Here is a 26,805-nt window from a genome sequence, read left to right on the forward strand (position 1 = left end):
ATTATTTATCGATCCGTTCTATTATTGAAAGGCTTTCTTATTTAAGTTACAACAAAACGACGATGGGACCCAACCAACTTCAGATTGTGTGTGTTTTACTACACATGTAGGGGGCTGTATGTGACCATCTGCTAGAGAGGGTCCTCTGGAGAGAGAGGGGGACCGCTGAGCTTAAAGTCTAGTCAATCATAATGAATGAATTCTCACCTGGTTTAAACGAGCTGCAACATAAGAAAGCCCTCCAGGGGGTTTTCACACCGAAACACTAAGTAGGATATGTGAAACCCGCTCTCTGCTACATGTGGCGACCCTGCATTCCAGTCTCATACTTGGCATTCACAGAAGAGGTAATTCACCAACCCGTGTAACCAGCTGTGGGACTGCATCACCTACTTCAGGACTTTCACACATTGGCCAAGGCCAAAGACGCAGAATTCCAGTAATGATAACATCATAAATTGGCAGTGCCTCTCCGAATTAAATGTCATACTATCCATAAATAATACATGAATAGTGTTAATGTCTTCATCTGAATGTGCGTATAGTGTTATGTGCCATGTTTGTGATGATGATAATGATTTGTATCAATAAGTAAATAATACCGAATGTTTTCCTTCTTTCATCTTCTCCTGCTTACCCTTCTCCTCCCCATCTATCTGTCTTTTACCAGGCCAAAGGTATAATCCCAGTAAAACACCTAAGATACGCAATGCATAAATATTCATCACAGAAGCTTCTGGAAGCACCATGCATGGAAACGTGTCGATGAAGCAAACTGTTTGTTGACTGTTTTTCCATTATTTTCAGTGGGAAAGCGTTCATTATTTCTACAGATTATTGTGCCAGCTAATGAGGAGTACTAAACACAAACACCGCAGAGAGTGGGAGAAGACTAGATTAAAGAGAGCGCGATAGAAAATACCAGAAAACAAACCCTGTTCGGGAGATTTATACTCCTGTTCACGAGGTGAACAATAGGTTGGTGTTGAAACAATGCTAGTTTTGATCGGCAGGAAGCCAAGGGAAGCCCGCCTTATTAGAAAAACAACTGAATATTGACCGCAGCTTTAACCCTCACACTGGTAAGATCTTGATATCCAATCAAAGAATAGAAGCGATGACTTTGCCTAATCATTTCCATTGTTTTTCCTTATCAGAGCCATAATGGGAACACACATTTTGCTGGCGTTCCTTAATGGTGATTGGTGTGAGATTGTCTGGATGGAAATAAACACTACAGTGTAGAACCATATTAGTCTGCATGCTACAACTCCACCTCCAAACGGGTGGCGGTATTACCTCAGGAGGTAGAGAGGGTTGGCTGGTAACCACAAGGTTGCTGGTTCGATACCCGGCTCCTCCTAGCGGAGTGTCGTGGTGACGACTCACCCTAATTGCTCCAGAAGAGCTGGATGTCGCCCTGCGTGGTCGACTCTGCAGTGAATGTGTGCATGAATGGGTGAACGTCAGTCAACACTGTAAAGCGCTTTGGATAAAAGCGCTCTATAAATGAGGACCATTTACCAAACTGGTACTGTTGTAGTTGATTTTTTGCTTTAGTCTGAACAACAACAAGTACATTGGACTGACGGGGCGCTTAAAATCAACTGGAATAAAACATCCACCAAATATGAGAAGAGGCACTTTATTGAAATACTTAATTAGTTTATATCAACTAAAGATATTTGTGTATTTTCCGTTTACACTTTTCCAAAATGATGCTAAATGTTGTATTGCAACAAGAATAATACCTCCACCTCATCAATTAGACCAAAATTACGAATTTTATATATTATTTTTTTATATTATTATTTTTATATTATTTATTCCTGGTGCTGACGGCTCCTCTCTATGGCAGGAGGCACGCTGATGTATTCTGGCTTTGGGACACATGGGGCTGTTTGGCTCCCTCTAGCGCGGCCCGTTGCCTCTCCTGCATTCGTGCATTCTGTAGGCACACATGTAAAAAATACCTGGAAGAGAAACAAAAGGAATACTCCTTGATCAATCATCTTAGGGTAGTTGATATATATATATATATATATATATATATATTACATCTATAGTATACAGTATAGGGTATTAAACAGATAATCAATCATAATAAATAAATATATATATATATATATATACTCTATGTACTGTGTGTATATATATATATATGTGTATATATATATATATATATATATTACATCTATAGTATACAGTATAGGGTATTAAACAGATAATCAATCATAATGAATAAATAAATATATATATATATATATATATACATATATATACTCTATGTACTGTGTATATATATATATATATATATATATATATTACATCTATAGTATACAGTATAGGGTATTAAACAGATAATCAATCATAATAAATAAATATATATATATATATACATATATATATACTCTATGTACTGTGTATATATATATGTATATATATATATATATATATATATATATATATATATATATATATATATATATATATATATATATATTACATCTATAGTATACAGTATAGGGTATTAAACAGATAATCAATCATAATAAAGACATTGGTGTTGAAATCCATGAAGAAGTATTCATGTAGAATTGTGTGGTACATGAACAAGGCCAGGGTGGCTGTTTCTGAGCTTGACTTGACACATTTTGTGTTAAAGGGCAAACGGAACTATAAAACGCGAACGAAAACACTTTTCTCTCAGTATTTCGACAACAACTAGTAACCGTGCATCGGTAACACTGCGAGGCTTTAAGACGCTGATTGAGTCTCTGGTTACCAGCGAAGAAGGTCATGAGGAGAGAGACCCAGCCCAGTATGTAGGACCAGGAGAAGCGCCAGTCGCCGAAGCGCCTGCCCAGGAAGTTGACGGTCACTCCGGTGTAGATCGCCATGGCCAGCAGTACAAAGAAAGCTGTTTGGGACGAAAAGAGAAATCGAATCGATTATTAGAATGATTATTCTGTATGTGTGTGTGTGTGTGTTTGTTGTGCGTGTGTGTGACGTGTGTTTGTGTGTGTGTGTGTGTGTGTTTGTGTGTGTGTGTGTGTGTGTGTGTGCGTGTGTGTGTTTAAAGAGCTAGATCTCATGCGTGTCTGTGTTCACGTGTGAGTTGTATGCATGGAGAGGAGGCCAGGGCCCACTGTGCAGCCGACTCACTGGAGACGAAGAACATGATTCCTGCTACAAAGGAGCGGTTGAACCTCTCAAAGGAGGAGAAGTGGGCGAAGGACATGATGCCGGCGATGATGCCCGCAAAACACGCCATCCCCGACAGGATCATGAAGGCCCGGGTTGCGTTCCAGTAGGCTGTGAGGTCAGGGAGGAGGGGTTGCCAAGGTTACCAGGGAGGTCTCCCTCCGGCTCATGTGCACTTGTGAAAGGACGGCATTTTCTACCTGCTTGGGATAATTGCTTTTCTTGTATGGATTATTATTATTTTATTTTATTAGACAATATAACAGCTTAATTTCTTTTTTTTAAGAAATCCAAATTATACAATGTTCATAACACATGGTCTGATTAAGTTGCTCCACACCTGACGGTCAACTTGATTTAACTGGTTGATGGTTCAAAACTTTTAAGCTGCTTTTTGTTGTTTCTAAAACCAATTCAAAGCAACGTTTGAACCCCAGGCTACAGGGCTGTGGGAGTTCAAACCAAAAGACACACGTACGTAAACCTAACTCCTACCTATGCTGTCGGTCTGCATGTAGCACTTGTTGGCCATGCAGTACCTCCACAGGCCCTGGTTGGCGTAGCTCCCCGACAGGCGGTACTGCATCCAGTAGTCTGTGGCGGTGGACACCACCAGCAGAATGTTGCCCACAAAGGCACAGAAGAGGCCTCCTCCCATGAAACTGTACATCCTGAGATCTTGAGATTGTAGGCCTGCTGCAGAGCACCTCTCACTGAGGAGGACACGGAGAGAAGAGCTCAGGGTGGAGGGTGGTACGCTACAGGAAGGTCCATGTTTGAGTAGAGGGCTAAACACATTGAATATCCAACGTGGCTGGGATTAAACTATCCAACAAACAGCAGAGGACTTATAATAGTTGGAACATAAAACCAATTAATGAAAATGCAATTGGAGAACTGAATCATCTTGACAATGACCCTATTAACAACGTCTTTAACTTAAATAACACACAATGAAGTTAATCAGACAAAATGAATCTACAAAACGATGAATATATCAAATTAGCTTAAAAAATATGCATGTAAGTAATGTACGTAAGTATCACCGGGAGACGTGTGAAGGTACAAATGTACAAATCAAACAAAGCAAATACCATCAAATGTTACCACCCGTGTATTAGTAAAATATTTCAAACCTTTATTCACGCCTGTCCCTCATCCTATGGAATGATCTAGATACACACAATCCCTCAGAACTCTTGTGCTATGTAAACCACCAGTAAAAATCTATTTTTATAGCACAGGTTTTTACTGACAAATTTTATTTCAGCAGAAGGAGTTATCGATACGGTAATGATACAAGGTTATGTCAGTTTTAACTCAGGCACCCTCACCAAGAATTGGCTACCATTTCGCAGTCCGATTTTTCATCATATCATGTCAACGCCAACTGTTTTATGACACACAATGTGAATACATCACGAAAGTTAAACTCCCCGATGGCACGACTTACCTTCTGTTGTTTAAGTGGAGCCTTAAATTGAGTCAATGGAGCCTCTTGACAAACCACCTCTACGAGGCAAGAGAAGAGAGGGACAGATGTTGGTGACAGAGTGGGAGAAAGAGTTCCCCTGGGCGACAATCCAAAAAGTTAGCCCCTCTGTTTTCTGTTGATGGAAGCACAATCTATTGTGACCTACCCCATGTTCCTGTATAGCATCATGCCATTTGGAGGGGGGGGGGGGCTGCCCCGTACTCATTTGTCTGTATGTATGTGTGTGTGTATGTGTGTGTGTGTGTGTATGTGTGTGTGTGTGTGTATGTGTGTGTGCGTGCGTGCGTGTGCGTGTGTGTGCATGCGCGTGCGTGTGTATGCATGTGTGTGCATGTGCGTGCGTGTGCGTGTGTGTGTGTGTGTGTGTGGTTTAGGAGCCAGAATGGGTGGTGGGTGGTGGTGGTGGTGGTGGTGGGGGTCTCCCCTGTATATTTTGTGTTGTTTTTGTTTGTTTGCAGTCGGCGTGCCCCAGAACAGGGGATGTGCATAGGTATGCGTTCCTGATGGAGTGAATGCAACATGCTGAAATAGACACTTTGCTTTGAGAGATGTGCTCACGTGGGCGGCGGACACAGACACACACATACTGGCAGGCTCTTTACTGGAATAGGACGTATGCCTCATCGCTGTATCTCTATATTTTTGGTTATATGTTTTATGTATTCTACTCCATTTTATTTGAGTGAAGCATAGTTCATATTCAAAGTAATGTTACGTGTGTGTGTGTGTGTATATAGACACAGTTTGTACTCACCCCACCACACAAATCATAAACAGAGACATAGAAACGCACATGAAGACACACACACACACACACACACAAGCCCGCAGGCCATACACAGGACAGTGTGCACAACCACAAGCACTAGAAAATGACGACACAGTGAGATTTAGAATCATTTAACCCGGATTCATCACGCAATGCATTTCACCAAATCAGTTGCACAAGTCGTAATCAGACATTGAACGGATCAGTCATTCTTTTCAACCCGTCATTCAGCGTCATAATTAGCTAAATGTCTGAAGATTATAAATACAGACCATTTGGTGATGAGGTTTAGGGACTAGGCCGCCTAATCCACTAATCTACAAACAGAACCACTATTTCACTATTTTTCCAACACAGCTGGGAATTTGATGAAAGAAGCACTTCAATTTGTTATGATTGATTTATTCATTTGCATAATTAGATATCAATAGTGGAAGAGAAAATAGCATTTCCTGTTGCAGCTATAAGAGCTTTCATGTGTTTGCATACAGAACTACATTTACAAAGGCCTATGTCCACCTCACTACACAACTTCACACACACTTATCTGTTCATAATAAAGAACCATAAATACCCACTAGTTGTGTATTTGTCTGTCTGATGGGGAACTGTACATTATTAGGAAATTGAAAATAATATTATAAAAAGCAATATATAATATCATATATATATCCACGCATAAAAATAAAAAAAAAACACCAAAGACGTGAGGCGCATGCGCCCCATTCGGTTCGTTCTGGAAAGAAACGTGACCTCCCGTGACCCGGAAGCTGACGAACCCAAGCTGTTCCATCGGAGGAGTAAAGATGGCTGACAACGGCGCCGCGGATCCTGGAAATAACAACAATAATGAGACCACCGCCGCCCCGGAGGAGACCATCATCAAGGTCACCGTCAAGACCCCCAAAGACAAGGAGGAGATCGCCATCAGCGAGGACGCGTCCGTCACCCAGGTGCGTGGCGGGCCGCGCGCTGCGGGCGGCCGGCCGCGGCGGCAGCAGCTCCGCGCGGGGGCTACGGTGTCATGCTAACCCTGCCCACTTTAGCTTAGCACAGCCGCTACGAGCTAACGAGCTAACCCAGCTAACCGAGCATATGTCGCATCATCACCGGCCCGCTGATGCGGTGCGCGCCCCGCGTTACGCGGAGTGCACCGGGCGTGGTGAGGTGGGGTGTGAGCCGCCGCTGCCGCCGGTGGTGGTGGTGGTGCTCCCCCCCCGGAGCGGCGGTGTGGCAGGCGGGCGGACGGGAGGCTAGACTGCCGGCTAGCGAGCTAACGACAGCTAGCCGGACGAGCTCCCCAGCCGCTGTGGGCTAAGTGTTAGCTAGCCAAACAAGTGTCAGCTGATGGGAGCTGTGCTCCCGGTAGACGCAGTGTGTTAACACCTATAGAACCCCTAAGGCGCCCCGCCTGGGCTGCTGCTACAAGCCGTGCGGGCAAGCAGGGCTATGAGAAGCGCCCCCAGAAGGCACTGACTCGAGAACGTTCTGCCACACGTTTCGTTGAGTCCTGCACATCGGGGGTAGGACAGCGGGTGTAGTAGTGTGTCTTCCCCGGTTGTGTTGCGTTTCATTGGAATAAAGGTGATTGCGTTGTTTTTTCGTTCAGTCGTTGTGTGTGGTCTTTGCCCACCGCATTCGCCGGATGGCATGACTTGGAAACCTTGGAAGTCGTGTCAGTGATGTACATGGTAGGAAGCTGTATAGTGAGAGAATGTGGTTATTGGATACCAAGGCCACAGCTAATTTATTATAGAGTGGTAGAATATCTACAGAAAAGGTTAATCCGTTTTGCATGATTTTATTTATCTACGTGTCAAGCTTTGTGCAATTATTATGAAAGAGGAAGATTCAATCCAAGTACAGATCTACCAAATCCAACATTGATGATCAATGGCTTGGTTTCACATTATCTTGTGAACGAGCGCATGTTAGAGTTCCACCAGCCCTCCTTATTTTCACAACCGTACTTGATTCTGCTCATATCTTTCCCCTGCCTCCACGCAGTGTCGTATCGGTGCTGTCACTTTATTGATTTCCTCTTTTGCACTTCTCTGTTCTCAGTTTAAGGAGGAGATCTCGCGGCGCTTCAAGGCCAAACAGGATCAGTTGGTTCTGATATTCGCCGGGAAGATCTTGAAGGATGGCGACAGCCTCAACCAGCACGGCATCAAGGACGGCCTGACAGTACACTTAGTCATTAAGACGGCACAGAAGTAAGGAAACGCAGCGGGGACAACCCCTGCCCCCCTCCCCACGCCCCCCGCTAAATGTTTCTCTCTGATCTAGGCCTCCCCGGTGGCAGCGCTCTTCTGTGTTGTGGATTAATGCCGCGCAATCCCTTATCTGTGCACCCCACACCCTTATCTCTGCAGCCTCACAGCGGCGCTTGTGTGCCGCCTGTGTGCCAGGTCCTCAGTTGTGAACCTTCTGTCTGCAGAGCTGGAGACGGCGCCGGCTCCTCGTCCACAAGCTCAACTTCCAGCCAAGTGGGCAGCGCCTCCACCCCCAGTCCGACCGCCAACCCCGCCACCGCCACCTCCACCGCCACCACCACAGCCGCCGCGGGCCCCGCCGGCACAGCCCCGCCTCCCACGCAGCCCCCTAACCTACTATGTGAGCCCCTCCCGTCTTATCCCACAGAGCCTCTCCCATACGGGGGGGGGGGGTTAGTTATCGCCTGGGGTGTTTGTTCTCCGCCACACAGTACTGGGTTCCCCTTTGTCCGCAGCTTACCTGTAGGTAATCTACTTTCACCTGCTCCACAACCACATAGAACTGAATACATTGTAGATTAAAAGGGTCTTCTTAATTACTACAGTGCTTTCTTTTGTAAAGCACTTTTCATGCAGGCAAAAGCCAGCTTGTCGGGTGGCGGTGGCGCTCGGAGGAGCCCAGCGGAGCCACTGCTTCTCAGTTAAAAATACTCGGTATTAGTAACACATATTTAACAATTAGTCGCCGAAGGCGCCGTGAATAGTGGGGCTATTCCCCACTATTCGCCTGAGGTGAATACTTGTTTTAGTATATACTACACGTGAACACTCCAAAAATAAAGAAGTTAACACTTTTTTGCCGGGATTTATTGGTTTTTATTAGCGTGAAGAGACGACCGTCACGCGCGCTTTTGTGATGAAAACAACATCCCGAGTTTGAGATCTCAATCATGGGATATTGCCCGAGATGGCGAACCAATCAAATTGCGTCATCTCGGGAGGTTCACGTGTAGCGTATACTTACAGTTGATGTCTTTCATTGATTATCTTTCCCCCTCCTCCCTCCCAGCTGGCTTCGGCGACCTGTCCAACCTGGCCGGCCTGGGCATGGGCACCGGTAACTTCATGGAGCTGCAGCAGCAGATGCAGCGGCAGCTGATGTCCAACCCGGAGATGCTGTCCCAGATCATGGAGAACCCGCTGGTGCAGAACATGATGTCCAACCCGGACATGATGCGGCAGATGATCGTGGCCAACCCTCAGATGCAGCAGCTGATGGAGCGCAACCCGGAGATCTCCCACATGCTCAACAACCCCGAGCTCATGAGACAGGTGAGGCGTGGGACTCCAGACGTCCTCTCAGGGGTCTCTCAGCGAGGATAGGGTCGGTGCTGAACTGGCGCTCTCTATTCCTCAGACGATGGAGCTAGCCAGGAACCCAGCCATGATGCAGGAGATGATGCGTAACCAGGACAGGGCGCTTAGCAACCTGGAGAGCATCCCCGGGGGGTACAATGCCCTCCGCCGCATGTACACCGACATCCAGGAGCCCATGTTCAGCGCCGCCAGAGAACAGGTGGGGGGTCCAGACCTTCATCTGTTCAGCATCAATTAGGAATGAGTGGTCACAATTTGAATTAGAAACCTTTCTTTCGATCCCATTTTTTTTGTAGTTTCCTTTGATTAGTCTAAGCTGACTTTAGTCACCTTTTAGATGAACTTGTGACTAAAAGCAGTAAAAAACGACCCTTGTCCACAGTTTGGCAGCAACCCCTTCTCAGCCCTGGGGGGGACCAACGACTCCGGCGTCCAGCCGTCACGGACGGAGAACCGGGAGCCCCTCCCCAACCCGTGGGGGCCTCCCAGCGCCACCAACCCCGCCGAGAGCGGAGGGGGCCCGGCGGGCGGCCCGGGCACCGCCCCGGGGACCACGCCCAGCGTCACCAACCCCCTGGGCATCAACGCAGGCAGTCTGGGCAACGGTAAACAGACGAGTCTAGTGGTTAGGGGTGACTCCCGTTATTGACCCCTCTGCCCGCAGACTACCTGTTGGCAACCTCTCTACCCAAGATCAAGATCAAGATCTCTACCCCCCCCCCCCCCCAAAGCTCCCAGCTCATTCTGTCTCTTGGTCTTCTAGGCATGTTCAACAGCCCCGGCATGCAGAGCTTGATGCAGCAGATCTCCGAGAACCCGCAGCTGATGCAGAACATGCTGTCTGCTCCCTACATGCGCAGCATGATGCAGTCGCTGTCTCAGAACCCCGAGTTGGCTTCCCAGGTTCGAACACGCAACGCATTTTAAAAGAGTCCAGAATCTAGAAAGCGCGCTGCTCATTGTTATTCTGACCACGTGTCACATTAGACTCTGATTATGTTGGACTTTATTCACAGGTTGTATTGAATGTTAATGAGGGATTGAAACGACAGGCTGTGTGGCAGCCCATTGGCACACACACACACAGCTTTTCTATAAGCCCACCTTCAATTACAGCAAATTAAATTCTGATTTGAAGGAACAATAATCAGGAGAGGACGGGTCTGACTCTTCCTCTTTTTTTTTTTTGTGGTCGGCACAGAATATCCACTCTATGGCCGGAATATAAATCTGAACACACATGCTAAGATATCTATGTACTCATGGGACTGTAAGACACTGGTACAAAAGGTGTATATATATATTATTATTACGGCCAAAGACCATGGATTCCATAGAACATGTGTTGGGTCTATTCTACTACAGAGGACATTAATGTCAATACCACCGTGAAAAATCAATATATTCTAACGGCGCTTATCTTGCAGGTGTTGATGAACAACCCCTTATTTGCCGGAAATCCGCAACTGCAGGAACAGTTCAGGTCCCATATGCCCGTCTTCCTGCAACAGGTAAAGTCCACACTGGTTGACACAATGCATGAAGTAGATGGATGCAGAACCGCTTGTGACGGCGTTGAAGGGTGTGGCGCTAAGGTTCTTTTGGACTGGGTTGTGATTGGCTGTGGATGGCTCCGTTGTGTATGACGACAGATGCAGAACCCGGAGGCGCTCTCGGTAATGACCAACCCACGGGCCATGCAGGCCCTCATGCAGATCCAGCAGGGCCTGCAGACGCTGCAGTCGGAAGCACCCGGACTTATGCCTAGGTACACATGCCAACACACACACACACACACACACACACACACACACACACACACACTCTCACTCTCACTCTCACTCTCTCTGGAATGAGCCCACACACTCGCACACACACTCTCACCCGCTATGCTGTTGTACACCTGGTCAGTTACATTCTTTGCAGCTTTTAATTTTTTTTTTTTTCTCCAATGAAGTCTGGTCCCGGGTGGAATCCCCGGGATGCCCCCCCCCGCCGCTGGGGGAGTGGCCCCGGAGAGCCCCGCCCCCTCCCCCAGCGCGGGAACAAACCCCGCCCAGCAGCAGCTCATGCAGCAGATGCTCCAGATGTTTGCCGGAGGTGCGGGTGGAATGGGAGGAGGAGGTCTGGGCGGAGGAGGAGGACTGGGAGGAGGAGGTCTGGGAGGAGGACTGGGAGGACTGGCTGGAGGACTTGGAGGACTGGGAGGAGGCCTGGGAGGACTGGGAGGAGGAGGAACTGCACCGGTACGTACAAAACACACGCAAACACAGATTTGGAGATTGTAGATTACGGTTGAAACTGTCTTTTCCTCAACTAACATTGGTTTCTTGGTAAGCTACATAGCACGCTACACATTAGCGTTTGTTAACATTAAAGATATAATGTTATAATGTAATGTTATTTTAACTGATATTCACTGTTGATTGGTAATTAGAAACACCAATGACCACAAATAAACCTCGGAAATGACAAGGAGCAAAAATGGAGAATGGTCGGCAGTAGGGCTGCTCGATTTTGGAAAAAATGAGAATCACAATTTTTTTGGTCAAGATTTAAATCACGATTCTTCAAACGAGTTTGAAAATAAAATGCATTTATTCGGCATTTCGGCAAAAAAAACTCACTGTAACAGAGTTTTCAAAATTCTTAAACTACACAAAATGTTCAAATAAAAAAATAGAAAATGTTCAAATTGAAAATAATGTACAAATAAATATGTATCCAGCTGTTCTGTAATTTCTATAAAACCTTCAATGAATAAAATAAATATACTAGAAAATCTAATAAGACAGAACAACTTAAATAAACTTAAATTAACTTTCTCGTGTTTAGTGCACTGACACATTTTTAATCTAACGTTTTTTGTAAACGACACTCAACAAATTGCATTCTGTAAATTGATCCAGTAATGGATTAAGGACTGGAAGGACTGGCCTGGCCCATCATACTCAGAACTCACTGAAATTAACTTGTCTTGAACTTCAGAATCCAAAAAAATATATATATATATTTTCTTTTTTCAAAAGAATCGTTCCAACTCGATTTTACTAATTTGGAGATCGTTTGACCCAAGAATCAAAATCGTGATCAAAATTTGATTAATTGCACAGCCGTAGTCGGCAGGTTGCTAGTTGGATCCCCTCTGGAAGTGGCGTTGGATACAAGCCTCTAAACGCCCTCGATGTAAACGTGGTGACCTGTTTGTTCAGTTCAGGCCAAAGAGGAAGGGGCACTTGATCTGGTGCTGCACTTTGGACATGTGTCCTCATCCCGTCTATCTTATCTGGATCTGACCAATCCTAGCAGCACCTGCTGCACCAAGTTGAAGGAATCTGCCCTGTGGCTTCAAACTAAACAATGAGTGGTTATTCAACGGACTGCATTTTATTGCTGAAACACTAAAGTGTTTTTTTTGTTTGTCACACCTAGGGCTGTTTCCTTTTCTGAAATGTCCAAGTGGACAATGCATGGTCAATCTATTTGTGGTCTAAAAAAATAAAATACATTAAAATGAAAATGTATACATTCTCCAGTTGTCCATTACGGTGGCCAGGTTAAGGGAACGCTTAAGTAACGGTTAAGTAATGCACGTTAGATCCAAAGGCTAAATTTAACCTTAACATCACAGGGAGAACTGCATTAAAGGACAATTCTGGTATTTTGAACATTGAGCCCCTTTCTGGTTTGTCCAGGATGAAATAGAGTGGTTGACACCGACCTGTTGACTACTGGTCCTGTCTCTGGTATTTGGCTCATTTAGAATCGCCCTGCCTGCTTCAGAATGGCTGGCTACGGGCATTCACAAACCTGTCCTTAAAACAACCCTAAACGTTTGTTTTCAGAAATGTGCAACTCACCGAGTGGTTAGTGGTGTTGGTTGATGTTCCAAATCAAGTATCGTAGCCAAATACAGTTTCTGTTGTGTTTGATTTAGCATTTTGTAAATCCCATTGAAACGGAAACTGGACCGGAAACCGAAATGGGGCTGTTTACGTTTGGTTGTAGTCTTTTCGCTTGGTTCTCCGTCTCAACAGTAGGGCTAGACCGAGCGAAAAGACTACAACCAAACGTAAACAGCCCCCCTTTCCGTTTACGGTCAACGAGCAATGAGTCTTCCAACAGACATCAATGGATTTACAAAATGCTAAATCAAACACGACAGAAACTGTATTCCGCTACGATACTTGATTTGGTACTTTACTTGATTTCATCCTAGACAACCCAGAAAGGGGCTCAATGTTTAAAATACCGAAACTGTCCTTTAAAGAATAAACTATATTAAATACACACTCCCACCCCCCGGCGTTCGAGAGGGTGGCACGGATCTGGTGATCAACGTAGGTTATAGAAAATGGCTTCAAACAATTGCATAACAGCACTAATGGATTTGTAATATCTTCTAAAACTGTGCATGCATCACCAAGTGCTGATTTTGGTTATATTGTTTTTGGGGTAAAACGGCCGAAGTGAACCTGAATGTCGAGTCAGTGGCAGTCGCCTCATTAACGCTGAAGAAACCAGTCACTGCGTGTTCTTTAGTCTGAGACCCACAGCGCTGTGTGCTCTCTGGGCTCCTCCTTACCCAATCGGATGGACATGGATTCCTGTGTCAAAAAGATCTAGCTTTTTTTTTTTTCTGCTTCATCTCCGATGTGGCCAGGAGTCCACATCCTAACGTCGCGTTGATCTGCAGGCTCATTCCTACCAACCTCCATGTAGTGCTTTGCGTTGACCCTTATTGGTGAATTTGGGTGTGGAGAGGAGGCTGGAGTTGACACCAATACATGTGTGCACTGTGATTCAAGTACACTGTCAGTACAGATCCCACTGTATTATATACATGAGACCCCAGAACCTTTTGGGTTGAGATTGTGTGTTGTTATGTTGGTCTCACATTAGATCTTACATAAGATACATCTGCTCGTGAAGCGTTCGTCCACTGGTTATAATTAGTGTCGCTTCCATGATTACTGTCATGACATTATTATGTTGAGCCTCTATTTTACCAGGTGTGATGTCGGTAGGCTATTGGCAGCTAATCCAAGCTCATGTAGACGTTACAAACCACAGGGTCCACCAGACGCACGCTGGACGGACCGACCTCCCGGTGTTGAGCCCAAAGCTCACCACGGTGTCGGGATGGGAGCAGGATAACGCCAAAGACTTTTGCATCCAAAATAGACTTAGAGTACGACAAGAAGCAAGCAGACACACAGCTGCTTTGTCAAGTTACAGCACTGATTTAATTGATGTATGGGCTGCGCTCCAGTTGTCCAGTTGTCTGTTCAGATCCCCCAGTTGTCCAGTTGTCTGTTCAGATCCCCTAGTTGTCTGTTCAGATCCCCCAGTTGTCCAGATGTCTGTTCAGATCCCCCAGTTGTCCAGATGTCTGTTCAGATCCCCCAGTTGTCCAGATGTCTGAACAGATCCCCCAGTTGTCTGTTCAGATCCCCTAGTTGTCTGTTCAGATCACCCAGTTGTCCAGATGTCTGATCAGATCCCCCAGTTGTCTGTTCAGATCCCCCAGTTGTCCAGATGTCTGTTCAGATCCCCCAGTTGTCCAGATGTCTGATCAGATCCCCCAGTTGTCTGTTCAGATCCCCCAGTTGTCCAGATGTCTGTTCAGATCCCCCAGTTGTCCAGATGTCTGTTCAGATCCCCCAGTTGTCCAGATGTCTGTTCAGATCCCCTAGTTGTCTGTTCAGATCCCCCAGTTGTCCAGATGTCTGATCAGATCCCCCCCCCCTGCAGACCCAGACACCAGAGGTGCGGTTCCAGTCCCAGCTGGAGCAGCTGAGCGCCATGGGCTTCATCAACCGCGAGGCCAACCTCCAGGCCCTCATCGCCACCGGGGGGGACATCAACGCCGCCATCGAGAGACTGCTGGGCTCACAGCCCTCGTAAAGACACACATGCAGACAAGCGTGCATACTCACACACATGCACACGTCCCGCCCACACAACCAACAGACCACACACTCACTCGCTGTCATCCATACATCTTCGTGAAGACCCTGACAGAAGTCTGACAGAACCAAGACAAACACCAGTGAAGAGGTTTCAACCTTTGCAGAAGAAACACAGACATGTTGCGTCTCCGATTCTTTCCCCACCCTTCTTTCTCTCCTTCTCCTGTGTTTTTTTTTTTCCTTTCCCCCCCCCCCCCTCCTCCCCCGATCCTGTTGGTGCCATCCACAGGGATCTGATCCAGTGCACTGCTGCAGTGGCGGACTTGACCATTTCCTTAACCTGAGGGGGGTGTTGTGTTGCATCAGCAATGAGAATCACCAACCAGTTATTTAATTTAATTATTTCTTTTCCCCACCGTGTCTCAGTGAGGCAGAGCGTGGTTGTAGTCAGGGGGAGTCTTGTTTGCAGATAAACATGCCTAGAATAGAGCTTGAATCCAGAGTGACATAATGTGGCTTTGTCCTCAGCTCTAAACATTTACATATATACATAATCTGAGTTATCGCTTTTTAATATTGTGGAGCTCCCGTTTTTTTTTTTTTAGACAGTCTCGCAAGAACAAGCGAGAGACTGTCCCTTTTTTTTTTTGTTTTGTTCACTCAAAATCTTTAACACCGCCCCTCAATCCCCCCCCCACTCACTCACTCACCTTTTATTTTAAACTACCGCACGAACGGGCCATCTGGTTATATATAAAATCACGATAAATTATAAAGCCATTCTTAATGATGTGCGCTGCCTCCCACACTTCCCTCAATTTTATGATTCGTCATTCCAGAACGGCTGGAGGCCCCCTAGCCGCGGGCCGTGGCTGTTCCCTGTAGAGCACTGCCTCTGTGCCTTCGCCCCCCCCCCGCCCCCCGCCCCCCCCCCCCCCCCCTTCACTCAAAGGCATTCTTAACTGACGTCCATCAACTGGCCCAAGTAAACAGGATTGGTCAGAAACCCAAATTTTTCGGCCAAATATTATCTCTTTAATGGCTTCCACGCCGAAAAGAAGTCATTTATTTTTCACCCTAATCATTGAGCAGTTTGAAGAGGAACCGCAGGAAAATCAGTATTCCTTATATTTTATCCGTACCGATTTAAGACGATTTGAGGTGGAGCTAGTACCTAGAGATAATTATTGCCGGTCTCAAACCTAAAACAAAATAAAAATCTGAAATTAAAATGATTAAAGACCTAATGGAAAGGCTATTATTTTATTATGGTGGAAACATGGTCATGTAAATTGAACTTCTAGTTTTTTTTTGTTTGTTTTTTTGCTTTTGGAAATCTCAGCATTGTAGTTGTGGTAACCTTGGCAACTGCTATAGCTTTGCTTTGTCTGTTGACCTCAGCTGATACAAATACATCTCCCAATTCAACATGTTGGAACTAACTTTTAACAGTACTGTACTAAAAAATAATAATAAAAAATATCTTGCTAAAAAAAACAACTTTTTGGCGCAGTGTAATTTAATGGACAGTGACGATATGTCTTTTTTTTTTTATCATACTATAATATATTTCTAGAAGTTGGTTCCCCGTCTAATGGCTTTAACTGTAATTGTTGTTAGTGGTTCAAGTCTGTCTACTTGTCATGGATGAGTGGATCCATTTAAACGGCAGCAGCCCTGCCAGAGCTCAAGGGTCTTTAGAGAATTGTGATTCATTGTTTGCTCCCATTTGGCTCAATCATCGTGAAAATTGCTGTTCATTCCTGGAATATTGCAATAAAGCTTTGAACCATTAACACTCAATGATCCTGGGCAGGGTTTGAAATCAGTGTATTGCAACATCTTACCTACCGGCACCGACCGAGAGACATATGATATGATACCCTATCTATTTTTTGATCGTCTATGTCACGTTTTAACTTTATAATTTTCATTGCCAATCTTATGAGACTTGAATTCCTTCATCTTAGGGGGGCTGAGGCTTGGAGGTAGGCTGACAAAAAAAAAAATGGGGTGCAGATGTGATGCGGGCAATTCACAATGACGGGTCTTCTAAATGGAACAGTTCAAATTAAATTTCAAGTATATATACAATCATTTGAAATAAGCATGTCTTGTTCTTTGTCATATTGTATACAACGTGTGAATTACAAATGTAATCCCCCTGTATGGTGGATTATCATCTTTATCCTGAGCCTCATCGCCTGCAGTTGTCCTGTCAGTCACCCAGAGAAGGTGACAGCGGGTGTAGGTGTATTGATCCTTCTTGATTTAAATGACTGGTTCCCAGGCTTACATTGTAAGAAACGCTCGCACCTTTTATAATTGAAAAATGTAAAAGCTTACCTCAAATACTCTTTACTTTCCACATTAATTTCAAATTGGGATATTGAAAATTTGAGTAATTAGTATCAGTACAGAATACGTATGTACTGACAACAGGTCCAGACTAGAGAGAAAAACTTTTTCACAAGTTTATTAGAATATTCTCTCTCTCTCTCTCTCTCTCTCTCTCTCTCTCTCTCTCTCTCTCTCTCTCTCTCATGCTCTAACTAAATGAAGTTGACTCAATCTGGGGCTATTTTTAATTAGCAATATTTTTGTAGCCTCAGATTTAAGACCTAATAATGATGGTGATGCTGCTATTACGACCAAACATGTAGTTAATCAACGCCAATGTGAAAAACAATACAAAAAACTATAAATTAAACCATTGTAAAATGAGTAAAAACGATTCTCAATGGGCTCTGAACATTGAATCTTAGCCTTAATTATCAATATCATATATTATTAACACCTCTGTGTATTGCGTAGTGGATGTGCCCACGCAATTTAGTTTTGTGAAAATGTTGCCAAAATGTTTGAAATGAACATGAACATGCATGTGTACTGTCAGAATGTAGATCACATTCATATTGTGTTCTATAAAGTGGTAGATAAAAATCAGTCATCATTGATTACATTGATTTACACCCACGCCTCCATAATGCTTGCTACACCCTCGCGTTGGTCTGTATTGTCTGTAGGCTTCTTGTTTTCCAGGCTGTTTCACGTCACATTTATTGAACAAAGTGTGACAAATTGGAAACTCCTCTGAATATCCCAGTATGACCTCCGCCCTTCTTGGTGGAAGACGTGGTGATCATTTGTGTTTTATTTTTTTTACATTGACAACATGAAGCGCTCTGTGATAACGCTGAACGATCCTCGTTTGACGCTGCTGTGACAGTCGGCACGCGCCTGTAGGAGCGGTCGGTGTTGAGCCACTCCCTTCTGGCCTCCAGGCTCCCCGGTGACATTCAAATGGTTCCCTTTGTTCTCCGCTCCCAGTGTTGGGTGTCATTCAGCGGGACAAACGGAGAGCGGTGGAGCAGGATAACCGGGTGGGGTGGAGCCTGTCTGTGTGTGTGTGAGTGGTTCTACCTGTTCCACCTGCTGTCCTCCCCCTCCCCCTCCCCGCGTTGTCACCTGATCGGGGGGGGGTTGTTATGCACCAGGAACTCCTGTCCGAGGCCCTGGCTGGTGGTGGCTGCTCGCTCTGCCCCTATCCACACATGAGGGAAGGAGGGAGGGTCAGGCTCAACCAGTTTCTTTCCTCCTTCACTTCCTCACTACGTTGTCATGAATCCACTGCACCCGGTTGTGTAGGCCAGAGAGAGGAGACGGAGCTCAGTGTGGTGTACGTTGGCTCTCTCCTGGCGCTCTGTCCTTCTACGCTGGGGATCTGATGGTGTTTCCCGGCTCGGGGGCTAATCGACTGTGAAGGTGAATCCTTGCGGACGCTGAACACAGCATGGGTTCCGATGATTCCTACAACTTTGTCTTCAAAGGTGAGTGATATCTGTCGTTGTTAAGTTGATAATCTTTCTATTTTTGACGGCCGTTGTTTCAAGTTATTTTTGAAAGAGAAAGAGAACAGAGCCAGCTTTTAAGACCTTCCATTGTCGTTGTCGTAGCCAAAAGGAACCGTTGAGATTTCTGAGAGAATGCCAAGAGCAGGGAGGGGATTGGAAAGGAGGAAGTAACAATGTATTAACTATTTGGCTCCTGACCAGCTGATGCAGTATTTAAGTTCTAGATGTGTTGCAAGTCGATAGGGGGAAGTGTGACTGTTGTGTGAGATTAGCTTCTTCTGGCTTCAGTACTTGATAGTACTTCAGTACTTGGTAGCACTTCAGTACTTGATAGTACTCGACTCGGTTCGATCCTCGATCCTCACATTCCAGCAGGAGTTCAGTGGAACACCAGCGGCCGCGTGCAGCCGGGCTGCGCTGTGTGACGTCACCGAGTCAACAGCGGGCAGTGCGGACGGCTCCTCTGGGGTTAATAGACAACTGAAGGGTTGGGCCGGCGGGGCGGCTCATGCCCAGACAGGTCGGTGTGTCAGCGTCTGCTCTCGTCCCCCAGTGGTTCTGATCGGCGAGTCTGGTGTGGGCAAGAGCAACATGCTGTCTCGTTTCACCAAGAACGAGTTCAACCACGACAGCCGCACCACCATCGGGGTGGAGTTCAGCACGCGCACGGTGCAGCTCGACACCAACACCATCAAGGCCCAGATCTGGGACACGGCCGGCCTGGAGCGCTACCGGGCCATCACCTCCGCGTGGGTACACACGCACGCACACGCGCGCACGCACGCGCACACACATACGCATACACACGCACGCACGCACGCACGCATGCACGCATGCACATACGCATACACACGCACGCACGCACGCATACACACGCACGCACACGCACGCACGCACGCATGCACACACGCACATACGCATACACACGCACGCACGCATACACACGCACATACGCATACACACGCACGCACGCACGCACGCACGCACGCACGCACGCACGCATACACATGCACGCACGCACGCACACACACCAACACACATATCACACACACACACACACACACACACACACACACACACAGGGTTTTTCCTGGCTCAAAATAAGGCCTTGTGGTAACTGAGTGACTGCGGTCTGTGTTACTGCAACCGTCAACTCCATGAGTCATGACTCTGTACATTTATATTTCATATATTTAAAAATATTTTTATTTTAATTTATGATCAATGAAGATATCCTTGATCCATCGATCCTGACCCCACGACTCCTCCTGATGAGACGTAGTCACCTCTGTCTACCAGCTCGTTCAGCGCAACATCTCCATGGACGCTGTCGTGGCAATCTCCTTTAAGAGAGATTGTGTCTCGGACAGATGAGATTTATGAATGCAAAAAGCATCTAGCAATAGTTGTAGTGAATAAACCTAGGTTTAATGCATGGATACATTAGACTCCTGTCCAGCAGAGTGAGTCCAGAATAAAGTTAGACTGAGCTATTTAAACAGTTTCCCATCCTCCCCACATCGCAGATGTCAATAATCTAATCAGGTAATGAGGTCATCAGGGCCGGATTAAGAGAATGGTTCAAGGGCTGCAGCCCCGGGCCTCGCCACCAGGGGGGCTCATTTTGAGCAAGTCAACGGAATAACGTTAAAAGAATTCAGAGTCAGCACAGAAATAATTTGTCCTGTCAATGAAAGCACGAGAGTGGGGCCCAAAATAGAAAATTAGAGCGCTGCCACAAATCCGCCGGCTAGTCAGCCCGCCGCTGACTACCACCATCTACCACCACTAGCCAACCAACTGCCAGTGCCATGACTAGTCTTACTAGCAGTACAAGCTTGGCTGACTGATGCTGCTGGAGAAGAGCCAGAGCCAGGTACTAGTTCACCACCACAGTGAGACGAACCAGAGGACCTGGACAGCGCTGATGCAGAGGCTGTGGTAGAGAAAGGAACATCTACTGATGCTGCGTGTTGGGGAGAGTTTAACGAGGAGCTGTGGTCCCACTGGGTCTTATAGCTTCACAAAGGACGTACAAAAGTCAGAAACCATGTTTAAGCAAAGCATTGTTCACCCGCATACTGCGGAACGGAGAAAAGGTTCCTAGAGAATGGCTCGCGTACGCCCGTCCACTGGCAGTGGGGATCGGTTTTTGTAAACTATTTTGGAGGATCATCCTCTTTCACTCATTTTCACTCACTGGTTATTCTGGTTGGATTGGAAGCATGTCATGCATGTCATGTCATGTCATGCATGACATGACATGTCATGTCCGTGGATGTCATGGCAGGAGGGTTTGTGTGCGTGTCATGTGCGTTGGAGCGATATAAGGGGCCTCCTCCTGGTCAATTGCCCCAGGCCTCAAAATCTCTTAATGCGGCCCTGCCTTCTCCCTTGTGACCGGTTTACCAAAAAGCAAAGGTTAACATCTAGATACTCTGAGGCAGGTGGGGTGGTACCCAGAGAAAGGGTTAACATCTAGATTGACTCTGAGGCAGGTGGGGCGGCTGACCCAAGCACAAAGGTCAACATATAGACAACACTGAGGAAAAGCAGGGTGGCAAGACACTACACGGAACAGAAAACAAAGACGATTAAACGATTAAAAGGTAACAACTTATGTATTGACATAAGTGTACAACGCCCACTTATGTCAAGGAAAAGGCAGATTCAAATGGCTTGTAATGGCTAACGGAGCTCACACCTGGTGGTGAAATAGGGGCCCTTTAACGGTTCACAAAGTCCTACCTTTGGTATTAACAAGAATAGAGTGTTATGTTTAATTGCACGTAATGACTGTTGCATCGAGATTAAAGCAACTGCAGATGTACATCAGCTGGACCGTTCGTATGTTTTAGACACTGACTCTGACTCTACACTGACTCTGAAAGGTAGCGCTACCATTTTTCTTGGTCAGTAACGTAACGATAGCCGACACCTGCTGGTGGGATAAGTGAACTGCAGTCATAAATGCTTGGGCCGATTTGAACCTTTGCTACCAGCCTTTCCCTTGCGTGGTTTTGCCTAGAGGGGCCCCAGGATGAGGGCCCCTGAGATCAGGAGAACTGTTGGGGGGTTCTTTTAGAATATCTTCTTCAAATGGATTTCCAATTGCTTCACATATTCGTAGGACCTTATTTAAACGTGTCCTTTCACTGTCAGATTGCACCAGTCTGAAGAGACTCATTTTAATCTAGGAGCAGTTCACGTGTTCCTAAGAGACTGTTTGTTGTTTACAGCACTCAGCCTTTAGTTTCCCACGCTTGGAAGTGGTAAAAGCTATTTAAATGGACCAAACTCCTGAGGCACCTCACGTATACACTTTCGGGAAAATAATGATGTACTTTCACTTTTTATCTTAAGGTTCAGTGTCTTAAAACCTTGTAGACATTACTAGCAAATCTACTCTTTTCATCCAAAAATTCCCAAATTCTTTCATATAATTATCGTGTTTGCAACTTAAACCTTTGAAGTAATTATTGTAACGTTATACTAATTATGAAAGTTAATTTAGCAGGTTTTATAGGGGCAGAAAGTAATTAATAATATTTTCTTTAGTACATATACACACACATGCACGCACACGTACATATACACATACAGATGCACACACACAAACACACCCCATATAAACACACACACACACACACACACACACACGCACACACACACACACACACCATATACAGACAAGAACACATGTTGTTAACATAGCTTATAATTATCAGGCTGTTGACCTGGGTTCTGTAACGCTTTACAGAAGAGAGTCCTTATTACATTAACATGTAATATTAATTACATTGTAATGTCACAGCACTGAGGTAAAAACACGTGACAGCGTCTAATTAATATGTAATAATGTTACGGCACGTGACCACAGAGGGGTTAGTGCTGTTCCGTGATGTTTCTCCACACTGAGTCCATGGTCCGGTGTGGTGACGTGTGACCCTGGTTTCCTCCCCCGCTCTGTGAACCAGGTACTACCGGGGGGCCGTGGGGGCGCTGCTGGTCTACGACATCAGCAAGCACCTGACCTACGAGAGCGCCGAGCGCTGGCTGAAGGAGCTGTACGACCACGCCGACCCCCACATCGTGGTCATGCTGGTGGGCAACAAGAGCGACCTGGACAGCGTGCGCACCGTGCCCACAGAGGAGGCCCGCGACTTCGCCGGTGAGTAACTCCTCACCTCTCATTGGTCGGTCAGGTGTGTCCTCCTCACCTCCCATTGGTTGGTCAGGTGCGTCCTCCTCACCTCTCATTGGTTGGTCAGGTGTGTAACTCCTCACCTCTCATTGGTCGGTCAGGTGCGTTAACTCCTCACCTCTCATTGGTTGGTCAGGTGCGTTAACTCCTCACCTCTCATTGGTTGGTCAGGTGTGTCCTCCTCACCTCTCATTGGTCGGTCAGGTGCGTTAACTCCTCACCTCTCATTGGTTGGTCAGGTGTGTCCTCCTCACCTCTCATTGGTCGGTCAGGTGTGTCCTCCTCACCTCTCATTGGTCGGTCAGGTGTGTCCTCCTCACCTCTCATTGGTCGGTCAGGTGTGTCCTCCTCACCTCTCATTGGTCGGTCAGGTGTGTCCTCCTCACCTCTCATTGGTTGGTCAGGTGAGTAACTCCTCACCTCTCATTGGTTGGTCAGGTGTGTAACTCCTCACCTCTCATTGGTCGGTCAGGTGTGTAACTCCTCACCTCTCATTGGTTGGTCAGGTGCGTAACTCCTCACCTCTCATTGGTCGGTCAGGTGTGTCCTCCTCCCCTCTCATTGGTTGGTCAGGTGTGTCCTCCTCACCTCTCATTGGTTGGTCAGGTGCGTCCTCCTCACCTCTCATTGGTTGGTCAGGTGTGTCCTCCTCCCCTCTCATTGGTCGGTCAGGTGTGTAACTCCTCACCTCTCATTGGTTGGTCACTGAGTGGTGGTCAGGCTAAAGGTTAAGGTTAAGGTTAAGGTTAAGGTTAAAGACATGTTAGTAGTTAGTAGCGCTCTCATGTCTGCAGAGCTGTTGTGTTGTTGTTGTTTTATTCCAATGTATGTGTGCATGTTATCAAATGTTATTGTTTAGGAAGTATAGTATATATAGTATACTTACTTAGTACTATATGTATAGTATATAGCCAATATATGATCAACACAGGAGTGGAACAGACGGTACATGCGTCCAGTGGAACTGTGATTCTATATATAAGATATATATGTGATTTTATATATATATATATATATTCTATAAGATATCCTTTGCTTTGCGTAATAATAATTATAAAACGGGTGGCTTAAATCAAGCGATCTGATTGGTTCCCAACTGTTCCCAACTGTCTATTGAGCGTATACACACAGCTATGACGCCCGTTCAGTTTACAGAGTTCAGTATCACTCTACGCCTAACTTGAACTGTTGTTTATTTACATATAAAAGCAATAGCATAGTTCACTGAAGCCTAAAAACATGTTGATTGCTGGAGAGGGTGGAAATGTTTAAAGCAATAGGCACACGGTGAGTGAACTCGACAGTAGGCTAAATTGCGGGCGAACCGAGCTACCGTCTCTAGCCTTCTTTCTGAAGGACGCTACAGTGCGTTGCATAGCAACCGCCGTACATTTAGCAGGTAGCCAGGAGGGACTACTTTTTTGTATTCGTTAAAAAAATTGCTTTGATTTCTCGCTTTTTCAAAATTGAGGGTGTCTATGACTTTCATTTCGCCATACTTACGTCACCGTTTTATAAAAGCAATAGATCACTTCAGTCAGTGAAATGTGCTGAAATGTCGAACAACGCCCCTTAACTGTGGTATAATGAGAACATACCACAGCCTGTCGTGATCTATTACTTAATTATATAATAAGTGAACTGTGATATTTAATCCGATCTCCAGACAAGAAAGAGCTCATGTTCATGGAGACGTCGGCCCTGGACTCCACCAACGTCGAGGCTGCTTTCAACGAGGTCCTCAAAGGTATGCACTGTACCTGCACCAAGCTATGAGCCCTGTTTCACCAGGCCACAGGGGTGTGTGTGTGTGTGTGTGTGTGTGTGAGTGTGTGTGTGTGAGTGTGTGTGTGTGTGGGATCCTCTCCTGATGCCTGTGTTTCCCTCCAGCGATCCATAAGAAGGTGTGTGTGTGTGTGTGTGTGTGTGTGTGTGTGTGTGTGTGTGTGTGTGTGTGTGTGTGTGTGTGTGTGTGTGTGTGTGTGTGTGTGTGTGTGTGTGTGTGTGTGGGGTCCTCTCCTGATGCCTGTGTGTGTGTGTGTGTGTGGGATCCTCTCCTGATGCCTGTGTGTGTGTGTGTGTGTGTGTGTGTGTGTGTGTGTGTGTGTGTGTGTGTGTGTGTGGGGTCCTCTCCTGATGCATGTGTGTGTGTGTGTGTGTGTGTGGGATCCTCTCCTGATGCCTGTGTGTGTGTGTGTGTGTGTGTGTGTGTGTGTGTGTCTCCCTCCAGCGATCCATAAGAAGGTGGCCAGTAAAGAGGTGACTCGGGGCTCCATCTCCGCCGTGACGCTGTCCAACCCCCACGAGCCCAAGGACGAGGGCAGAACCTGCTGTAGGAACCTCTGAAAGACCCCCCGGGGTCTCTGGTGACATGTCATCATCATCATCATCATCATCATCATCATCACCATCATCATGTTCAGCCCTCAAGGTCAATCGACTGCGTGCCCAAAGTCAACTGATCGTCGGTACGATTTGGACCCAAAGCTAAAGATGTGGTTGCTCTAAAGTGCAGAAATGAATATGTATTTAATATATGATGACCTAAATGTTAAACAGAGGTGGTAAGGAGGTGGTAAGGTGGTAATATTGCAGTTAATGGTTGTAAATGCTTCTGATGACGCTACAATATTTTCTCTCCGTTATTTTATTCACATTTATGTTTCTAATCCAGTAGGATAAATTGATCTAATAAAAAAAAAGCTTTTTATTTTTTCTCTAGTCTCTGTACATCTCTAATGACGACAGGTATCCACACTGGAGTAATTGAGTCATTTGAGGTGAGCTTGATACAAGGTGGGCCTTACAACCCCTTTTCAACAGCGTCTTAAACTGTTGACCGTGGCCTGTAGGTGTCAGTAGAGGCTTGGAAAGAGCCACGCACATCATAAAGGAGTTCAAGGTCCAGCTGCGTTTGGAAAGGTAATCACCCTCGAGAAAAACACTCACACTAACTAATGCATACACTATTAAAAGTCCTGATAAAATTGTTTTTTAAACAAAGCGAGCGATTCCCACACACCTAAATTAATGACTGGAACAGAAGTACCCTACAGCAAATAATAGAGCAGCCAATAAGGTGTAGGCTATGTTAGCTGGCTTAACATTAACCTCTTCAGTTTTCATCTAGAGCATCAATGTGCCACAATAACGTGTGTTTTCAGGCAGGTGTGAACTCATCTTTATCTGTGGTGGCTTTCATGCACTTTTGAATTCCCTCGGTACGTGCTGTTGTTAGCCACGCCTTCCTCATCGCTTTCCTTTGAAGATTTATGAGAGACTGCAAAGCAACGACTCATTGCGGACCTCATTGTGTTACGGCGGCAGCAGAGGCAAAAAGAAGATCTGCAGGCGATTGTTTTTTTTTTATGTACGGCGCCGTGCAGCTCGTGTGAGAATGTTAGATCTCAGAATGCCCCGTCTACACGAACACGATGTCTGGGTCACCACACAGAGGTCTGGGTCACCACACAGAGGTCTGGGTCACCACACAGAGGTCTGGGTCACCACACAGAGGTCTTGGGCCGACCGTCCAGACGGATCCGGCGTTTTTGGCGTCCGAAAACACACTCCTTTGAAACCGGGTCCCAGGGGGAAAAGAGACAAGCGGCCCCCTGCGCTTTGGGGTTGGGATTCGTGTGGACGCCCGGTACACAAACCATGACGTCATCGCCCCCCCCCCCCACCAGGTGGCAACGTTAGATTTCCGTCTAATTTGTTTTGTTTGATTTGTATTCTTTTTGTAGCTTTAAATACAGCCCCTTGGTACATTTA

General features: G+C 46.0%; 3 protein-coding genes across 3 annotated transcripts; 2 read left to right on the forward strand and 1 right to left on the reverse strand.

Moving 5' to 3' along the window:
- Nucleotides 1-1,911: 1,911 nt before the first annotated feature.
- LOC311365062 (lens fiber membrane intrinsic protein-like) lies at nt 1,912-3,874 on the reverse strand (the record flags this gene model as incomplete). Its single annotated transcript, XM_084484581.1, has 4 exons — nt 1,912-1,973; nt 2,786-2,920; nt 3,166-3,315; nt 3,700-3,874. 4 exons carry the CDS (start codon nt 3,872-3,874, stop codon nt 1,912-1,914), a joined length of 522 nt encoding a protein of 173 aa, XP_084340707.1.
- Nucleotides 3,875-6,248: 2,374 nt separating this feature from the next.
- Nucleotides 6,249-16,473, forward strand: ubqln4 (ubiquilin 4). The gene is made up of 11 exons (XM_084485128.1): nt 6,249-6,421; nt 7,533-7,684; nt 7,909-8,084; nt 8,754-9,016; nt 9,102-9,260; nt 9,444-9,666; nt 9,825-9,964; nt 10,489-10,572; nt 10,714-10,829; nt 11,019-11,307; nt 14,816-16,473. The coding sequence occupies exons 1-11, from the start codon at nt 6,275-6,277 to the stop codon at nt 14,966-14,968; spliced, it is 1,902 nt and encodes a 633-aa protein (XP_084341254.1). The 5' UTR covers nt 6,249-6,274; the 3' UTR covers nt 14,969-16,473.
- A 2,079-nt stretch (nt 16,474-18,552) lies between these two features.
- On the forward strand, nt 18,553-25,671 carry LOC311364859 (ras-related protein Rab-25-like). The gene is made up of 5 exons (XM_084484348.1): nt 18,553-18,803; nt 19,381-19,576; nt 22,805-22,998; nt 24,698-24,778; nt 25,262-25,671. The coding sequence occupies exons 1-5, from the start codon at nt 18,767-18,769 to the stop codon at nt 25,375-25,377; spliced, it is 624 nt and encodes a 207-aa protein (XP_084340474.1). The 5' UTR covers nt 18,553-18,766; the 3' UTR covers nt 25,378-25,671.
- The last annotated feature ends 1,134 nt before the right edge of the window (nt 25,672-26,805 follow it).

This window comes from Micromesistius poutassou, assembly GCF_964030765.1.
Source record: "Micromesistius poutassou genome assembly, chromosome: 20".
NCBI lineage: Eukaryota > Metazoa > Chordata > Actinopteri > Gadiformes > Gadidae > Micromesistius > Micromesistius poutassou.